This window comes from Galeopterus variegatus, unplaced genomic scaffold (genome assembly GCF_000696425.1).
Source record: "Galeopterus variegatus unplaced genomic scaffold, G_variegatus-3.0.2 Scaffold9316, whole genome shotgun sequence".
NCBI lineage: Eukaryota > Metazoa > Chordata > Mammalia > Dermoptera > Cynocephalidae > Galeopterus > Galeopterus variegatus.
In genome coordinates this window covers 10,756-30,661 of record NW_007735427.1, presented here as the reverse complement: position 1 = coordinate 30,661, position 19,906 = coordinate 10,756, and the positions used below count along the sequence as shown (strand labels likewise).

General features: G+C 55.4%; 1 protein-coding gene across 1 annotated transcript in view; it reads left to right on the top strand.

Annotated features, from left to right (window-relative positions):
* The window catches only part of LOC103609186, a 17,387-nt gene extending 16,623 nt beyond the window's left edge, over positions 1-764 (top strand). The window contains exon 4 of the mRNA XM_008593549.1: positions 578-764. Coding sequence (XP_008591771.1) covers positions 578-764 — 187 coding nt within the window. The remainder of the gene's footprint in view (positions 1-577) is intronic.
* The last annotated feature ends 19,142 nt before the right edge of the window (positions 765-19,906 follow it).

The window sequence follows — 19,906 nt, the reverse complement described above, 5'->3', positions numbered from 1 at the left end:
AAATTACCCAGTTTCAGGTCTTCTGTTATAAGCAACAGAAACAGACCAATACCAGCCTCTGTCCAGCTGCTGGTACTGCTGGCAATCCTCGGCGCCCCTTGGCTTGTAGACACCCAGCTCCGGTCTCTGCCTCCGTCCTCCACGGCCTTCTCTCAGTCTTCCTCCGCCTCTCTCCTGTAAGGACAGCTGTCGCTGGATTTAGGAGCCACTCCAAATCCAGGATGATCTCGCCTCGAGATCCTCAACTGCATCTGCAAAGACCCTTTTTACAAATAAGTTTGCATTCACAAGTTCTGGGGACTGAGATGTGGACATATCTTTTGGGGTACACCATTCAGCCCACTACAGAGGGCTTCAGGGGGAAACACTGACAAACATGCATTTTCAATCAGCCATGCCTAAATGTGCGTCCTGCAGTGCAGCAGCGGTGGACAGCGTCCCGCCTTCCCTGCTCCCTGCCACGCTTGACCCCAGACCCCCGGGGGCCCTGACCCAGCCTGGTCATCGTTCCTGGCTAACACATCCAGCAGCCCCTCTGGACCCCCTCCTCTCCTCAGGCTCTCACTCCCACCCCCAGACCCCCTTCCTGTCGGCATTCTGTCCCGTTTCCTAAATCACTGAGTCAGCGGGTGAGAGACCCGCCTTTGGACCGTGTGAAGTGCCTGTGGAGGATGGGCACGTCCACCCAGAGCCCGGACAGGGAGGCAGGCAGAAGGCGGCGTCCAAGTGCCGCCCAGGCAAGGCGCGGAGTCCTGACGCCGTGAGGACAGAACCGGCAGGGCTGAGGTGGATATCGGGGCTCAGTCACCAGGAGTCTGGGGCTTACAGGAGGAGAGTCAAGTCCCCTGGGCTGCCGGCCACCGAGGAGCAAGCGGCGTGGTCAGGAGCACAAAGGGCTGGCTCGAGACAATACCGACCATGACTAAAGACCCTGGAGCCAGGGACATGCCCAGACAGCCGTCTGCTTCCTTCAGGCAAAGGGGACTTCCTAGTGGCTGGGGTCAGAGTGGACCTCTGCGTGCTGGGTTCTGAGATTAGCGCCCACCATCCTTTTGTGCAGAGAGGGGCTGGCACTCAGTCCCACGAGGGTCGTCAGCGCGTCTCGTGCTCTACAGGCCTTCACTTGCCCTGGTGTTGCTCCTGCAGCTCAGGTGGCCCCATCCCGTGTGGGGCATGAGGGCCAAGGGGCTCTTTGTCACACGACCACACTCACTCACCCCAAGCTAAGGGCTCAGTGGGAGACATGGTGAGGACGAAGCATGCCCCCGCCTCCCTTCCTCCCGCCTCTGGGGACTGCTCCGGGAGCCCTCCTCTTGCAGATGGCCCTGGCTCCGGGCCACATGAAGCCTTCGTTCTAGTCTGTGGGCTCATGGTGTGTGGGGCGGATTACCTGGGTCCCGGTGAGCCTTGAAGTCTTCTGCCATAGTAGTGTGTGCACAGAGCTCCTGACTGCGCTGCCTCTCCCATGGACACAACCTTCCTCATGAGCCCCGCAGGGTGGCAGGAGGAGACTAAGCACAGGCTACGCCCCGGGCCCCTCTTCGGACAGCTGGGGACCCACCGGGCCAGCACACACCTCCATCCACACAGCAGACCCTCACTCCGTCCATTCACCTGGAGGCGGCCTCGGCCCAGGGAGGGTTACCCCCTTCCTCTCCTGTGGCGCTCAGGGCTGCCAACATACCCCGCAAAACGTGCCATCCAGAGCACCAGGGCACATGCATTTCCCTCAACCTCTGAGCCTGCTTTGCCTCCTGGTGGCCTCCTGGGCCTCTGGACTCACACCGAGCCTGCTGCAAGCAACTGAGACCTGCACATCCCACCTCCTGATCGTGCCATTGCTTTAAAAAACAAAGAGCAAGACTTTTACATTTAATCTTGTTGGTCTTGGTCAGTGCTCCTGCCCAAGACAACGCTTTTAGACTTGAGTCTTTGATCCCACAGAGGAATCCCCCCACCACCCACCAGCGTGGTCTTACCCTGGATGTGCCGAGGACCCTCTCTCAAGGCTGGTCTCATTGCTAGAGTGTGGGTGCGGGGTCCTGCCACAGGGATGCTCCCATCAGGTCCCCCACCCCACACATCTGCACTCTGTGCCCCTGGCTCTGAGCCTGCCTTCTCCTGGAGGGCTTCGTCAGACTCCCCTTGAACATGCGGTAGGAGGCGAGGTGGGTTTGGGGCAGGCTTTTTCTTTGGAGAGCTCCTGTGGCTCCCAGCACCCTCCTGTTCTAGTGATGCACAGGTCGGGTCATCGCCAGACATGCATCCCGGACACCCCTGCACACCAGCCTGCATGGGTCTGACCTCGGGGCCGTGATTGCCGAAGGTTCAAACTGAGCCCAGGGAGCAGCCGCCAGACCCCAGAGCAGGAGCCGTCATGGGGCAGAATGGGAGCCACAGCCCAAACTCCCGGACCCAATGCTCGATACAGGAGAATGTAAGTGCAGACACACGTGAGTGTGTGTGTACGTATGTACACACACATGTGGTGTTCCAGGAAGCTCAGCCTCTTTCGGCGTCCTCACAGCCCAAACTCCCGGACCCAATGCTCGATACAGGAGAATGTAAGTGCAGACACACGTGAGTATGTGTGTACATATGTACACACACATGTGGTGTTCCAGGAAGCTCAGCCTCTTTCGGCGTCCTCACCTGGGAATGTGGGGGGTGGGGCGGGAGGGGAGTGGAATCCCCCACTCGCGGCTACACATTTCCACGTGACCCATGGTTGGTGACTGGCACTTAGGACTCCCACAGTTGGAGATAAGTCCCCAGGAGACCTAGGAGAGGCCGGCGCTGGGGAAGGAGAGCCTGAGGTCCCAGCAGGTGGGCCCCGAGCTGCCGCCGCTGCAGCCAGGGCTGGAGGAAGAGAGGCTTCCTTCGTGTGTTTGCATCTGTCTGGGTGGGGAATGAGGTCCAGGGTTCAAGAGAGCATCCCTGTCCTGGGATATGATCTTTCCTTGGACTTTGGCCTGGGGGTCACTTCTCTGAAGCCCCCACTGAACTTCATCCCTGACCCCCCCAAGTGGGGCCAGGTGTCCACTTACTTGCATGGGACCCCTCATCCCTGACACCACTGCCTTGGGCTCGGGGGTGGGTGGCTCACACGGCCAGGTCCCCGCAGTGGGGATATGGGGCTGTTACTCAGCAGGCAGACCGAGGAATCAGCTCAGGGGACCGGGAGGAGGAAGAGTGGATTGATGTCACAATCTGGAAATCAGGAAAGAGGCTCCTTCTGGCCCTCCTGTCTGTCAGCTTTATGTTATAAGACTTGGTGTTGCTTCTACTTCAAATCACTTCAGGGACAGGGCAGGGACGGACTCCTCGCTGCTGGGGCCACCCCAGTTCTGTCTTCCCAGAGGAGTTTCTGCAAGGCGTTTAGGTGTGTGCATATGTGTGTACATGTGTGTTGGTCGTGTGCACATGGGTGTGTGGTGTTTCTGCATGTGTAGGGGTGCATGTGTGCTTGTGTGTGTGCGTATGAGCTGTGTGTGTGCATATACATGTTGAGTGTGTGCACACGTGCGTGTATATGGTGTGGGTGTGTGCACACATGAGGTGCATGTGTGGTGTGAATGTGTGTGTATGCACACTCCCGTGTGCTTGTTGTGTGCAGCAGGTGGTGGGGCTTGTGCTCCAGAGACCGGTCCCCCAGACAGGTGCCCAGGTGGTGCCAGCCCCAAGGGAAGCTGCTGTCACATTAAGGTCACCACTACGAGCCAGCCAGGAGATGGAAGCTGAGTCAGGCTGGTGTTTCTGAAGCTCATGCCCTTCCACAGAGTGTGGGAGTGGGGGTGGAAGTGGGGAAAATGGGCTCACAGGCCACAACAGTCTGCCAGAGACCCCTACTCTTGGGACTCCTATCTGGGAGTGGGGAGGGGCCTCTGAGTCCTCTGTTCCACGGGCAGCTCCATCCAGCAGATCCTGATACCAAGTGTCCCCCAGTAGACATGCCTCTGGTGGCTCGGGGTGGTGACCCAGTGACTTGTAGTTCCCAGAGCTGGAAGCCCCCACCTTGAGGACCCCCATCGCCCCGCCCACCGGTGCCAACATGGTAAAGAGGCAGCAGGCAGCGTGTGGGACTCCCTGCCATTCCCGCAGATATGCCCACCTGGCCCAGACCCCAGCTGGATTGTCCTTCCCGGCTGCAGACCGTGGTCCTTGTGGGCTTTCTGCGCAGGGCTCCACCCTTACGTGCTCCTACAGGTGCCCGTGGAGCTCACCATCAACCCGGGAAGGAGAGGCCTGAGCGGCACGTCTGGGAGAGGAGGGACCAGGGCGCAGTGAGAGAGCGTGGGGCCGGGGGCTGAGGCCAGCCTCACCTGCTCTCCACAGCTGGGGCTGTGGACACTCAGCAGCCGAATTAGAGTGGGTACTTCCTGGAAATATTCTGCAATTATATACAGCATAAGATGTCTCGCATCCTTTCTCACCCCCTTTAATGTGAAGCGACGGTCACTTCTGCAACCCGTTCCAAGCTTCTTGGGCCGTTCCTGGAGCCGCGAAGGAGAGACGAGAACAGAGGGACAGACCAGGGCTGGGTGGACGACTTTATTTTTCCTGGGCAGGGGAGCAGGGTACACGGCCACAGTGCAGTCACGTAGCTTGTAAAAATATCTCAATAAATAAAACAAATAAGCAACATATACACTGAAACAGAGAATATTAAAAAAAAAAAGAGGCTAACTGAGCAAACCATGGAGAAAGCTGTGGGAAGGATTCCAGGCCAACTTCAAACGACATGCTGAGGTTTGGGGAGGGAACTCGGGGGTCCTTTTCTGAGAGCCTTGGTCCAGTTTAAACAGAACTGTAGGACAATGCATTTCTGTTTTATTAAAAAATATATACATTAAAAAAAGGCACTTAGAGGGAAATACAAATCCAAAATCCAAATCCTCACATATGTGTTCCTGAATCTAGAGATTTTCAGAAAGAACAACCTCCCTCCTCTCAAAAATAAAACCCAGAAGACAAATCCAAACAGGGACAAGCATGGCAATGACCGTGTCCCCGCAGGCAGGGCCGGGAGTGCCCGTCCCATCTGGGCAGCGCCTCCAGGAGGAGGCTGGAGTCCGGGCTCCTGGGTTCGGTGTCGCCGCTGGCAGCAGCGGTGCGAGGCCTCCTTGAGGTCGTTCAGGTTTCAGAAGTTCTAGACTTGGACGCATCCCGATTCCACGTGCGCCTCATAAACGCGGGACAATCTGGAAGGCAAGGAAGAGGAGGGTGAGCTGTCACCGCAGCACTGGGCGTCCTGTGGCCGTGGCCTCTGGACTGGGCAGGTGGGACAGCGCGGCCGGCACACTGGGAGCTGGCTCTGCCCTGTCAGGCCTCCCCTCTCCTCCCAGCAGAAACCAGGCAGGTGGCAGCTGCCAGGGCCACAGGGGAGCTCCCACGCCGCTGCCCACCCTGCTCTCCATCCACTCTGGACCCGAGGCCCCTCTCGAGGCTTCTCCCAGTGCTCCTCAGGGCACGAGCCTGTGTGACTGGGGAGCCGCTGCCAGGAGGCCTGTGTGGCTGAGGGGTCGTGGGGACGGGGCAGGGGCAGGACACAGAGAAACAACAGCTCGCCACCAGGGGAGGGGACTGTCCAGGGCAGGTGACTTTTTAAAAAACTTGTGCCTTTGAAATAATTATAGATTCACAGGAAGTTGCAAAAGCCTGTGTGGCTGAGGGGTCGTGGGGACGGGGCAGGGGCAGGACACAGAGAAACAACAGCTCACCACCAGGGGAGGGGGCTGTCCAGGGCAGGTGACTTTTTAAAAAACTTGTGCCTTTGAAATAATTATAGATTCACAGGAAGTTGCAAAAAAAAAAAATGAAAGAAAGTAAGTAAAGAGTCCCACGTGCGTTTCCCCAGTTGCCCCAGAGGTACCACCTCGTAAACTACAGCGCAGCACCACACCCGGCACGCGACACGGCTCAGCCAAGGGCTTATTCACACGTCACTCCTGTGTGAGCGCATGTGCTACGTGGGGTGTGTGTGTGGTGTGCGGTGTTCGTGGGTGGGAAGGTTTTGTGTATACGTAGTGTTTGTGAGGGAGGGTGTTTGTGGTGTGGGTGTACAGTGTGCAGTGTGTGTGTGTCTGGTGTTTGTGTGTACATGGGTGTGTGGGAGGTGCTTGTGGAGTGTGTGTGGTATGTGGGGGTGCTTGTGTGTGTGTGGAGTGTGCGTGTGGTGTGTGGTGTTTGTGTGTGTGTGGTGCATGTGCAGAGTGTGTGCATGGTGGGTGCAGTGCTAGGCAATTTCATCATGTGTCAATTCTTGCACACATCACTGTGATTGGAATGCACAACTCTTCCCTCACTGCACGGCCCCCTCGGGCCACACAGCTGGGTTTGAGGAGCACACACGGCCATCCCCATGGACCCTGGGGCCTGTGCTGGGCCCCGTCTGCCATCTTTGCTTTCCTGAGGTCTTGGTGGGGGAACCTTCTTGGTGCAACCAAGGGCCTCCCCCTGCCCACGGCGCCTCCCCAGGCATTCGGGCTAGTGAGGCAATGGCTGGCCAGGAGCTGTTCCGCTGACAAAGGCTGTACACACACACCACACATATGTGCACACACACACACCACATACACCACACCTGCACGCACACCACACACATGTGCACATACCCCACATGCACAAACCCCTCACGCACACACCCACACATGCACCACACACACGTGCACACACCATATGCACCACACGCATGCACCACACGTGTACACACACACCACACACAAGCACCCATACCACACATGCGTGCATACACACCAAATACAGCCCACACACATGCACACACACAGCACACGTGTGCCTGCACCACACACACACGCACATACACGCACACTTAGGTGCACACATGCACACGTGCACACACCAAACGCACACGTGCACACACACGTGCACTGTACTTCGAAGCCACCCACCCTTGCCCCTGCTGCACAGCTGTGGTCTTGGAGTTGAGCTGCTGCCCGGCAGGGGAAGGGTGTGTGGCAGGTGACACAACGGGCAGCTGGCACTCAGGAGAGGGTGGGCAGGGGTGTGCCATCCTGCAGGAGTCACAGACCTGACCCTGCGAGCTGTCCTCCTGAAGCAGACATGCTCTGGCTCGCAGCCAAGGTTCATGGCTGGCACAGACCGCAGTAGTAGCACAGCCATCCCGAGCGGTGGTGCTGTCCTCCTGGACACCCTGCACTGGGTCAGGGACTGTTGGGACCCCTTGGGACTGCTGCCCAAGTCCACAGGTGCGAGCCCCCACCAAAAGAGCCAGCTCACGTGGGGGACCCACAGGAGGCAGGCTGCCGTGGGCAGTCCCAGAGCTCTCGCTGCCCCGGGTGGCGCCAGTGGCACACTGTCACCACACCGCCACCAGGCCCACCCTGCCTGAGAGGAGCTGGGCCACAAAGCCAAGCCCCAGGCAGGGTCTGCAGAGGGCAAGAGGGCGCAGAAGCGGGTGTGATGGGGACGGCCTCACCATGCGAGACGCTGGAGACAGCGCCACGAGTGACCTGCCACTGGTCAAGCGGTCAGGGGAGGTGGCCCAGGTCCTGGGAGCAGGACTCATGGAGCATGTTTGACACGTGATGGCAGACGCCACAGTCCTGTGTGCATCAGCGAGAGAGAGTGTGCTGGTGTGTATCAGTGTGGGAGTGTGCAGGTGTGAGTGTCTGAGAGTGGTGTCCCTGTGAGGGTGCGTCAGTGTGTGTCCGTGTGAGATTGTGTCAGTGTGTGTCCCTGTAAGAGTGTGTCAGTGTGTGTCCCTGTGAGAGTGTGTCAGTGTGTCTGTGTGAGAGCGCGTCAGTGTGTCTGTGTAAGAGCACATCAGTGCGTGTCCTGGTGAGGGTGCATCAGTGTGTGTCCGTGTGAGGGTGCGTCAGTGTGTGTCCCTGTGAGATTGTGTCAGTGTGTGTCCCTGTAAGAGTGTGTCAGTGTGTGTCCCTGTGAGAGTGTCAGTGTGTGTCCATGTGAGAGTGTGTCAGTGTGTCTGTGTGAGAGCGCGTCAGTGTGTGTCCGTGTGAGATTGTGTCAGTGTGTGTCCCTGTAAGAGTGTGTCAGTGTGTGTCCCTGTGAGAGTGTCAGTGTGTGTCCATGTGAGAGTGTGTCAGTGTGTCTGTGTGAGAGCGCGTCAGTGTGTCTGTGTAAGAGCGCGTCAGTGTGTGTCCGTGTGAGAGCGCGTCAGTGTGTGTCTGTGTGAGAGCGCATCAGTGCGTGTCCCGGTGAGGGTGCGTCAGTGTGTGTCCGTGTGAGGGTGCATCAGTGTGTCCTTGTGACGGTGTGTCAGTGTGTGTCCCTGAGAGGGTGCATCAGTGTGTCCTTGTGACGGTGTGTCAGTGTGTGTCCCTGTGAGAGTGCGTCAGTGTGTGTCCGTGTGAGGGCGCGTCAGTGTGTGTCCCTGTGAGGGTGCGTCAGTGTGTGTCCCTGTGAGGGTGCGTAAGTGTGTGGCCGTATGAGTACGCGTCAGTGTGTGCCTGTATGAGGGTGTGTCAGTGTGTGTCTGTGAGGGTGTGTCAGTGTGTGTCCGTGTGAGGGTGCGTCAGTGTGTGTGTCCGTGTGAGGGTGTGTCAGTGTGGGTCCCTGTGAGCGTGTGTGACTGACGCCACCCGGCAGTGTGTGAGAGGGTGTGTGCCCCTCCCCAGTGTGAGCTGCACACTTAATCCCACCGGGCTGTGTCCACAGAGGGCTGGAGAAATCTTTGTGGAGTCGAGACAAGGATCTGAAAAAGCTAAGAGACTTTTCTTAAATCTCGCAGGCATGGAAACACACACACGCACCTCTTTTTTTTCCAAATTCAGAGCACTCCAAATATTTAAGTCTTTTTAAGTGGTCCTGGGCAGAAAGTCAAAGGCTGCTCTCTCAGAGAATGTGGTTGTAATTAGATAATTAATAAGGGGGGAGCCAGAGAAAGCTAAATGGAAGCCTTCCTCAGTGGGAGGAAATAATTACAACAGCTTTTGATATATGAGCTGAACCAACCTTCCAAGGGGAAATACAGTGTCATCCATGAAAAGCCAAAAACGACGGGGCCGCCCCCAGCCAGGGTTTCAGGGCTGGCTTCACATGCCCAGGGGAACCCAGGGCTCAGGCAGAAACGAGCGGCAGGTTCATTAGTCTTCTTGACCGAGAGCCTCCAGGGCTGGCCCCTTGATGTCACCCTGACCCCAGCCATGTCTGCGGACATAGGCGGTGCTCTCTGCAAGAAATGTAAAACATCTGGGGCTCCAGACGGCCTCCTGCACGCAAGGGCCACCTGAAGCTGCACGCATGCGACCTGCATGCAGTGCACTCCCTGCACTGCCTGGCCCAGAAGCGGGATGGCAGGCGGAGCTGCAGAGCAGCGGCCGGACTGAGACGCCATCAGCCGTCTCCCCACACCAGACCAGCGGGCACTAACAAGCAAGCCATGGGTCGCATTCAACTCTACAGCCCCAGGGCCTGACAAAGGGAGTGAGACATCAGCAAAACGTCTCCAGAAAATGAGGGAGGGTGGGCTTAAGGGGGAGGGGTTTTTACAAGGCCATCCACCCTCTTAGCTGTCCTTTGAGTCTTCCTTCCATCCATCCAGCTACCCGCCCACCGGTCATCAGGCCATCGTCCATCCATCCACCCACCCACCTTCCTTCCCTCATTCCATTCATACGTCCAGCCAGCCACCTCTCCATCCTTCCATCAGCCGTATATCCATCCTGACATCCGTCCGTCCTTTCATCCATCACCTGTCTTCCCTTCCTTCCTTCCTTCTCTCCATCCAGCCATCATCCCTCTGTCCATCCTTACATCAGAAAGGGGAGCAGGGTCTGGGACTGGGCCACAAGAGAAGCCAGGAAGGGCGGGTCGGCAGAGCACAGGCTGGTGCGGCGGCCGGGGGCCGGGAGGGCTGCTCGGGAATAGGCTTCCAACATTTGGTGCGACCGTGAAGGTGCCAAGAACGCGAATGGTAGCGGCCAACGCTGGGTGCTTTCTGTGTGCCGGACCCATGATTTACAGACGGGATTCGGCTGAAGACACTCAGAGATCACCTGAAAGAGGTGCTCTCGCGCTCCACACTTTAAACGTGAAGACACCGAGGCTTTGACAGGCAGCAAAATGCTCTGGCCACTGAGCGGAGGAACAAAGAGCTGGAATTAAACCCATGTGCCCAAGCACCAGGGCCTGTTCCAAGTGTGTAAGAACAATTCTGAGACGATTTCCCACGAGCAATTTTTAAATGGAGGATGTAAAACTGTTTTAAATAATGAAACGACTCTGACGATGAGCTCTTCATAACCAGGGCCAGCCTTTAGTTCCCAAAATTAACCTGGGAAAAATAGGCAATTTTTAAAATGCAAACTGTTTATAGGAATAATGATATCTAAATTCATTTTCCTGGGAAGTCTTTTTTTCCGAATGACCCAGGTAAAACAAGTTTTTGAAATTTTATGCACATATTCACCTATATTTAGAAAAAAGCAAGATTTACTAAGGGCTGGGGAAAATTGTGCTATGATCCAATCCCCAGTGTCTCCAACCCCTGGGAACCCAGATTCCGACAGACACTTAAGGTACAGCAGAGGAACTTTTAGGCACTGCAGAACGTCACGGCTTGCAGGACAGCATTTGGGGGCTTGGTTAACTGAGCCCTTCTGCAACACAGCCAAGGTCTGTAGCTTCCCAAGCTCTGGGCTCAGTTACTTTTAGCCCATTTTGGATTCTCAAACTTCTGTATCATGTGAATAAAACCAATCTCTGTTGAGAAACACATCATATTAAGAAATCAACCAGCACACACTTCAGGGTTGAAGACTTTGCCTCAGTTGAAGTAAAACCAGCTTGTAGTCGTATAACTTCGTATAATGTATGCTATACGAAGTTATTACGCAGAATCTGCCATCTGGGGAGACACACAGATAAAAGAAGGACAGTCTGCTTTGAAAGAAAAGGAACAATCGGGACACAAAAAAAAGGACTCTGGGAAATAACAAAAAGTATGGAAGTAGAAATTTTTTTTAAATAATGGAAGTTATGAATAGCAAAATAGACACATTAAAAAAAAAAAAAATAGCTCACAGGAGTGTCCCAGCCTCTGAGCGAAAAGACAAAGCAGGAGGTGGAGCGGACACATCCTCAAAGACACACAGAGGAAAGCGCCCCCGCGTTCAGGGAAGATCGGCGTCTTAGGGTTAAACAGGAATGTGGGTTCTGGGAAGGAAAACCGAAAAGAGGGTCACCGAGCCCTAGTACAAAGAAATCTCTGGGTTCTAACAGTAGAGAAAACCTCTTGCAGCCTTCCACACACCCAAAGAAACAAGAAGCAACCGCACTGGTGGTGGCTTCCCATGTGCTTACCCGACCTGCTGAATGACAATCCCAGGATGTCCAGAATTTTGATGGAAAAGGAAAGGCAGCCCTCAAAGTCCACACACACAGAGTCCCCGGGCCATGTGGGAGAGCGAGAGGGACCTCAAGCAGCCGTGCCTCAGCCAGCACAGCCCTGCCCCGCTGCTGGGGACACTACACGAGACTGTCCTCTGTCTGCGTGAAAAGCAGTAGGGGCTTCTGTGTCTGCAAATGCAACAATGCATAATCTAATAATCCTCCCGCCGCAAAAAAAGGAAAACAGAATGTAAGGGGAAAAGAATAACTGCAAGGAAAATCACCAGAGGCCAAAAGTGAAGCGGAGGCTGGAATGCAGGGGCGTCAACAGGCCCCGGAGCTGCAGGCCACGCCGGGCACATCTGTGAGGCCACCATAGCACCCAGCTTCCGTCTGCCCCGAGTCTCACAATGAGTAGGTGACAGCAGCGAGGTCTGAGGCCAGGCGGTCCAATTCATGAGCTTTTACTCTTAATTCTTATGCTGTCCAATTGACCAAACCCACTCAAGAAAAAGCAGGAACCTGAATGTATCAATAACTCTCAGGTAAATAAACTGGCCAGGTTACCAAAGGTCTATACCTACCCCACGAAGAGTGACAAACCAGATTATTTTACAAGAAAATAAAACTTTCCGTGAACAGATAATCCTGTCTATATTACTTGAACTGTGCCAGGATTTAAAGAAGAAGAACCCTTCCCGTTTTACTTATTTATTCACATTCATTATTTATTCATTTTTAAAGGCTTTATTTTTAAGAGCAGTTTTAGATTCACAACAAAATTGAGAGTAAGGTACAAAGATTTCCCATAGACCTCCTGCCCCCACCCACTCGCAGCCTCCCCATAAAGAAATGATCCAACCCTGACACCTGTCCAAACGGCAATAAGAACCAGAGGCTAGAATGTTGCCACCAATCTAAACACAAGTATTCTGTGTCAATTATAAATTTAAAAATTCTAAACAAAGGGGGAAAGTGCAAAAATCCTAAGTAAGACATTAGCACATCAAGTCAAGTCATGTATTTGAATCAATTCTATGTGACCGAGAAGGGTTTACTCTAGGAGTGCAGAAGAGGTAACATTTGGAAATCTGGTGAAACAAGGCTTCGTGAACACACCTCTCAGCAGACACTGAGCAGTCGGTGTGCAATTCCAGGGCCATTCTTTGCAAGCTCTTAGTGAGACAGGAATCGAGAGGACAGGCCCTAGAGCCAGGCCCTGGGCCAAATCCCAGCTGCTACTTAAGGGTGGCGCAGGCTGGGAGAGTGGCTTAAGCTCTCTGGCTCTCAGTTTCCTCATCTGCAAAAACACCAAATGGGGGCATTAATAGGACCCTCAGAATGGGTGCGGTGAGGGTTAAACGAGCCACATCACGTAAGAGGCTCAGCCTTGCCTGGCTCGTGGTCGATAGTCTCGTCACTACGAGAATGGGAGCCTAGAAGGGTGGGGAGCTGTTTTCTTCACCAGCTGGGCCCCCAGGGTCTAGACCAGTGCCTGGCTCATAGTAGGTGCTCAGTAAATATTTGTTGAACATGGGCTACAACGGAGAGACCAGAGAGAAACCAGCAGGTACTGTCATCCTGGAGAGACACGCCAGGAACAGTGACCACTCTGAACAAGAAGGGCTGCCTCCCACTCCAGTGGGCACCACTGCCCAGCAGGCCGAGGGCAAACTGGACAGACGACAGCTGATGGGTGTCAGTATTGACAGCGAGAGCAGGACTCTGGAGGGCGCCTGGGCACAGACAGCAGCCCCTGCCTTCGGACCCAGATACCCTACACTACAGAGAGGCCAGCCAGGAGGGGGTGCTGGGGACCCGGGAGGAGAGAGGGCCACAGACATGAACACCGGTGCCTTCTCTGGCCCGTGGTCAGAGCACTCACACCCACCCCAAGGCAGAGGCGGGAGAAAGAGCACTGGGCCAGGGCGCCCACCAGGGGAGATGTTCACCATGGGCTCAGGCAGCACGTCCCACCCACGGTGAGCTGTGTCTCAGGACGTGCGGGCGACAGCATGCAGCACACTCCCATGGGGGCCTTACTTTTAGTACCCATCCGACCAGATCCGAGCTCTCCCTGTAACAGCTCCCTGGTTCATGTGCATTCTGAGTTTTTGCTGCTCAGAAGGTGGTCCCCACACTGGCGGCTGCCTCGATGTCCACAGGCTTGTGAGCAGTGCAGACTCTCGGGCCTCGCCTTCAGCTCAGAATCAACAGCTGCACTTGACCAAATCTCCAGCTCTTCCAAGATGCTTCTTGAGCAGGAAGAACTGGCTGAGCATGTCCCGCTTCATCACTCACAGCCTGTGACAACCAGCCCTGCACAGAGAGGTAGACTGAGGATGGAGCGGACAGTGTCACAAGGCTGGTTGGAGACACGCTGGAGCAAGAACCTGGCCGTCTTGCTGCTCCCAGTCCCTGTGGCCGTGCAGTGGTTGCAGTTCTGCCTGAGAGCCCCAGACACAGGTCCCAGGGTCCTCTTGGGACAGCCTCAGGCAAGCCTGCGGGTAGGTGGAACACACAGTGGACATGGCTGTGCTGCCCGCGTGTGGCCTGGTCGGCCACACCCCCACGATCTCTGCCCGCATGGGCAGGCTGTCGGGTGCTGCTGGAGGCCCAGCAGGAGCTGTGAGAAGAGGCCCTCTGCTCTGCCGAGCGGGCTTGCTTTCTCCATCTGGGTAAGGGCTTCGGAGAGACCACTGGGCCACTGAGTGCAGGCTGGCTCTGGGCAGGCTCTGGCCTGCTGCCGGCGGGCTGGGATGGGCAGTGCCAGCCCCACGGCCAGCACAAAGCCCGCCACCCCACCCAGAATCCCCTTCCCCCAGCACACACTGTCTTTGATAAAGCCTTGTCCAGAGACAGGAGGAAATGAAGCATTTTGCTTTCAAGTAGAGAATGTGATGCCTCCTTCCAGACCAGATCCACTCAGGGACTCTAGTGAGGGCAGGGGGAGGTGGAAGGGGCTATAAACAGGGCCAGCCCCCAGCGGGCAGGGGCCACCTGCCACTGAGGAGCCAGGTTTACCTGGGTTGTTGGGAGCCCTCTTCGGGGACAAAGGCAGGGTGTCCTGCCATTCAGGTTCCCTCCCCTCCCAGCAGACCTCTCTGCACCTCTCCCAGCTGCGGGGCCGGCAGCCAGGAGAGGGTGGGAGGACAGAACATGTCACAGGCAAATGACAGAAGCTCCCCCCACCTGCAGCCCATCACAGGGACTGTCTGCAAATCAACTCCTAAAACTGAGGGAGAAGGCAGCGGGGGACACGCAGACCCGACCTCCTGCAGGTCACACTCAGTACCTTACCACTTGATTTTCAGGGGAGGGGTCGGGGATATTGCGACATTTCTACGGGATGATGGCAGGGCCAAGCGGGAAGAGACAAAAGGCAGACCCACTCTCCCTCTGAGGCAAGTGCCTCCCCCTGCACCCACCGGTGTCCCTGCCCTGTAAGGGGCCGTCTGTAAGTGTTCTCTGAACCGAAGCAGTGACTGTTACAGGCAGGACCTTGTGGTCTCTCTTTGTGGGCTCCTGGGCCCTTTTTCAAAGAGTCGCGTGGAGACCACAGCCATCTGATACTCATTAGGCCAGTGGGCGGTGAGGGGGCCACCAGGCTGCCCACGTGCTCTGCAAAACGGGCCAGAGTTACGATCCCAGAGCCTGTGTGTGTGTTGGGGCAGGGGAGGCATTCCCCTCCGGAAAGTCAGGCTTTCCTGGGAATGACTGGGTGGGTGAGATTCCCCCACCCACACCCCAAAGCTCCTGGGACCCTCAGAAGATTGATCGGCGCCTGCTGATTGTGCTGAGAAATGTTCCAGGCACTGCCTGCTCTGGAAAGCTCTATGTGACCTCAACGATTTCCGGAACCAGTGGCTTGGGGACACAGTTAGGTCCAAGCACGATGCCAACATCTCCTGTGCTTTCTGTGCCTCGATGGCACCCTGGCATGCTTTTGGATGCCACACGTGTGGAGGGCTGGTGGGCAGGGTGGAGCTGGGTGAGGACAGTTGTGACCAGTGATCCCGATCCCTGCCCCTCTCCCCCAGCTCTGTGACTCATGCATCTGACCCCAGCCTGCCTGTCGTGCGTGAGAAGGAGCAATCCTGCTGGGAACGAACCTATTTATGATGCCAGGCTCGTCTTCCACGGCTCTCCGGTGGCCTGCAGCGGCTCTCTTGGCCAAGCTCCTCCAGGAGAGTTCATGCCACAGGAGGCAGGGCTGTCTCTCGCTCCCAACTTGGGCTTGGCTTTAGGGACACAGGGACTCAGGCTGTGTTTGGAATGGTCTGTCTGGCAAGGAGAAGTTGGCCTGGGAACAGCCAGGGGAGAGGGCAAGCTTGCCTCTGGTTGACCAAGCTGAGCTCTCCTGCTCTGTGCCCCCAGGGTCACCGCCCTGCAGAGCCTTCCCCACCCCTCCCTGAGGATCCCGAGGCTCTCGAGGCTGGCTCTGCTTGATTCCAGTGGGCTGGGTGTTGTGCCGACCGACTCCTCAGTGTTTACCCACCCAGCTTCCTCTCAGTGAGACCGTCCATTTCTTCATGATGAGTCACGCGAACGCTGCAAAGGACGCTCCCAAGCTTCAGAGATAGCAGGGCCAGCGAGCAGTGAGCAACCCCAGCAAGACCTCTTCCCGGTACCTGTGGCCTCCAGATCCTGGAACTACTGCAACCGGTGACTTATGACTTCTCCAGATGTCACCCAATCCAGCTTCCAAGTCAAACCCACACGTGGGAGCAAGGGAATAGAAGCCACCCTGCGGGACCCTATTTCAGGCTGGTGGTGCTGGGAGTACCTTCGGGACCATCCAGCCAAGTGATGTCATTTCAGAGACACAAGAGCAGGATGGGAGTGGGGTTGGCTCCTCCCAGGTCATCAGGTGGATGCAGAATCACAGGCTAACTCAGGCCTGCCAAGCCCTGGGCTGGAAATCCCATTGGTCATCCACAGTACCTGTCACACGAGTCCAAACCCAGGGGCATTAACGTCATAATGTCCTTATTTTTATTTATTTATTTTTTGGTGGCTGCCCAGTACAGGGATGAGAGCCCTTGACCTTGGGGCATGAATGTCTTTAGACAGAACAAATGAACATCTAAAGAGACAAACTGTCCCAGCAGCCGCAGCAGCATCAGCTAAAGAGAATGGCGGCACGGGGCGGGGGGGGACTCAGGGGGTCTGCTGGACGCAGGCATAATGAGCACACCAGATCCCTGTCCCCAACCAGGCTACACTTCACTTGGGGAGACAAGCCATAGAACAATGTCGCAAGTGTTCTAATAAAAGTATACGCAGGTGTGCAACTATCTTGCTATGGAATATATATTATACTTGTAAGTGACTTCAGCAAAATGTAATACAAAAGGTGGTGTAATTTCCATCATAAAGGTACAGGAAAGGTGAGAGGTAAATTGGGGGGTTTGGGGGAAGCTCCTCACAGAATGCAGGATTGGAGCTGGGTCTTCCAGGATGCCTGGTCTTTGGGACACCCTGAAGGTTAAGTTCACTCAGCAAAGGGTACTCTGGGGACGAGGTCCAGGTGCAGGTTATCAGGGTCGAGGCTGGCACCGTCATCCCCTTGAGGAGAGGAGCAATCGGCTGAGAGATTAAGCGACTTGCTAGGATTTGGACCCAGGCCTCTGGCCTCCAAAGACGGCTCGCTGTCCAGCTCTGTGCCTCCTGTCCAGGACAGAGCTAGAGGACCCGTACATTTAGGGGTGGGGGGGCGTGGTAAGAGGCAAAGTGTGGTAGAGACCAGGGTGGGTGGGTGTCAGGGAGGCAGAGGCTGGAGTGCAGCACCCCCTGCTGGAGGGAGGACCTGGCATCAGAAAGGGGAGCAGGGTCTGGGACTGGGCCACAAGAGAAGCCAGGAAGGGCGGGTCGGCAGAGCACAGGCTGGTGCGGCGGCCGGGGGCCGGGAGGGCTGCTTGGGAATAGGCTTCCAACATTTGGTGCGACCGTGAAGGTGCCAAGAACGCGAATGGTAGCGGCCAACGCTGGGTGCTTTCTGTGCCGGACCCATGATTTACAGACGGGATTCGGCTGAAGACACTCAGAGATCACCTGAAAGAGGTGCTCTCGCGCTCCACACTTTAAACGTGAAGACACCGAGGCTTTGACAGGCAGCAAAATGCTCTGGCCACTGAGCGGAGGAACAAAGAGCTGGAATTAAACCCATGTGCCCAAGCACCAGGGCCTGTTCCAAGTGTGTAAGAACAATTCTGAGACGATTTCCCACGAGCAATTTTTAAATGGAGGATGTAAAACTGTTTTAAATAATGAAACGACTCTGACGATGAGCTCTTCATAACCAGGGCCAGCCTTTAGTTCCCAAAATTAACCTGGGAAAAATAGGCAATTTTTAAAATGCAAACTGTTTATGCAATTTTTAAATGGAGGATGTAAAACTGTTTTAAATAATGAAACGACTCTGACGATGAGCTGTTCATAACCAGGGCCAGCCTTTAGTTCCCAAAATTAACCTGGGAAAAATAGGCAATTTTTAAAATGCAAACTGTTTATAGGAATAATGATATCTAAATTCATTTTCCTGGGAAGTCTTTTTTTCCGAATGACCCAGGTAAAACAAGTTTTTGAAATTTTATGCACATATTCACCTATATTTAGAAAAAAGCAAGATTTACTAAGGGCTGGGGAAAATTGTGCTATGATCCAATCCCCAGTGTCTCCAACCCCTGGGAACCCAGATTCCGACAGACACTTAAGGTACAGCAGAGGAACTTTTAGGCACTGCAGAACGTCACGGCTTGCAGGACAGCATTTGGGGGCTTGGTTAACTGAGCCCTTCTGCAACACAGCCAAGGTCTGTAGCTTCCCAAGCTCTGGGCTCAGTTACTTTTAGCCCATTTTGGATTCTCAAACTTCTGTATCATGTGAATAAAACCAATCTCTGTTGAGAAACACATCATATTAAGAAATCAACCAGCACACACTTCAGGGTTGAAGACTTTGCCTCAGTTGAAGTAAAACCAGCTTGTAGAAGCCAGTAACGGTGATTAAAAATAACATCTCACAGGGAAGAAATAAATTCCATAGGCAGGACAGCGTGAGTGAAGGACACAGGCTGGACAGGCGACTGATTGGCGCTGAGGCTAGGGGAGGACCCATGCCCAGTGGTTGCCTGGCAGCAGCCCACGTGAAGCCAAGACTGCCGGGTCCCAAGGGCAGGTGTGAGTGGGTGCTGGAGGATGGGTTCCAGTCAACACGCCACCATGTAATAAAATAAAACAGAACAGAACGTGCATAGTTAAGGCAAACCTGGGCTGAAGAAGAACAGGTAAATGGTCAGCTACTCCACAAACTCCAGGGGTAAATTGCCACAGTCCTGCCTCTCACGGCGCAGTCGGTACAGCTTGTCCCGCACAGCCCATTCTCCCGTGCTCAGCGCCTCTGACTCGCACAGAAAGACTCCGGGTGAACTCTGAGAACCAGCACGTGGGCCTCGGGGTAGAGCCAGCGAGAGCAGTGGCTCGGTCAGAGGGGACAGTGGGGCCTTCTGCACTCACTATTCCACCTGGAAAGTGTGCAGGCCCCTGTCTCCCCAGCTCCCAACTCCCAGAGCGGGGTTGCTGCCAGCCAGCCGAGGGTGACCTCCAACCTTTGAACTTCCACGTTTTCTTATCTTGGGGCCTCCATGTGCCTTCCACGACCTCGCCCCCGTCCTCCCTGCCAGCTGCGTGCCCCGTCAAACAGCCAAGAGAAGGATGTTTGACTGACTGCTTCTTTCCCCCTCTGGCTCGCCCCCAGCTGAACTCAAACACCTGGGAGCCCGCAGCCCCAGGGACAGCACAGACAGACCAGGAGTCAGGGCTGAACTGCAGGCTGGCACGATGGAGGGGCTGCCTCCCTGTGCTGGTGCCAGCCAAGCCCTGTGTTAACCCCGAGAAAGAGGCAGGTCCTGCCACAGCTACCGGCCAGGACCAGCGATGTCCCCAGCAGGAGCAGTGAGGGGCCAAGGCAGGGGACATTAACTAGTGAATCTGCTGCCTGCTGAGGAAGATTTGCCAGGAGTCCGAGTCCTCCGGGGCACCTAGCTGATCCTAAAAGCTCCCAGATCTGGAAAATGTTAGAGATTTTCTCCAAGAAGGGACGTCTGCCACACTCTGTCAAAGAGCTGCCATTCCCAACATTTCATGCTTGAGACTCAGACTTCTGATGTACGACACACGTCTAACAGGCGTCTTGTGCCTGAAGGCAGTGGAGAGCTGAGGAGGTCAGGGCGGCACGGAATCTAGAAGGATCTGAGAGTGTGAGTGGATGTGTGCACAGATTCTTATCAGCTCACAGACAGCCTGTAAGGCCGCCATCCTGCAGGTGAGAATACACTGTGGCATCTGAGAACTCTAAGATGCAAATGTCTTGGCGCTGCTCGTGATGGTGGTGGGGCTGGGAGGACCCCCTCTAGAGCCTTCTCGGGCTCTGTCTTTGCCTCGACAGTTTAGAGAGCAATCCCCTGGCTGCAGATGACTCCAGGCCTCAAGGGTCAAGTAAAGAGATACAGAAATACGTTCATTATTGCTCAAGTTTTTAGAAACTCCATATTCCTGGATTGAAACCCCAC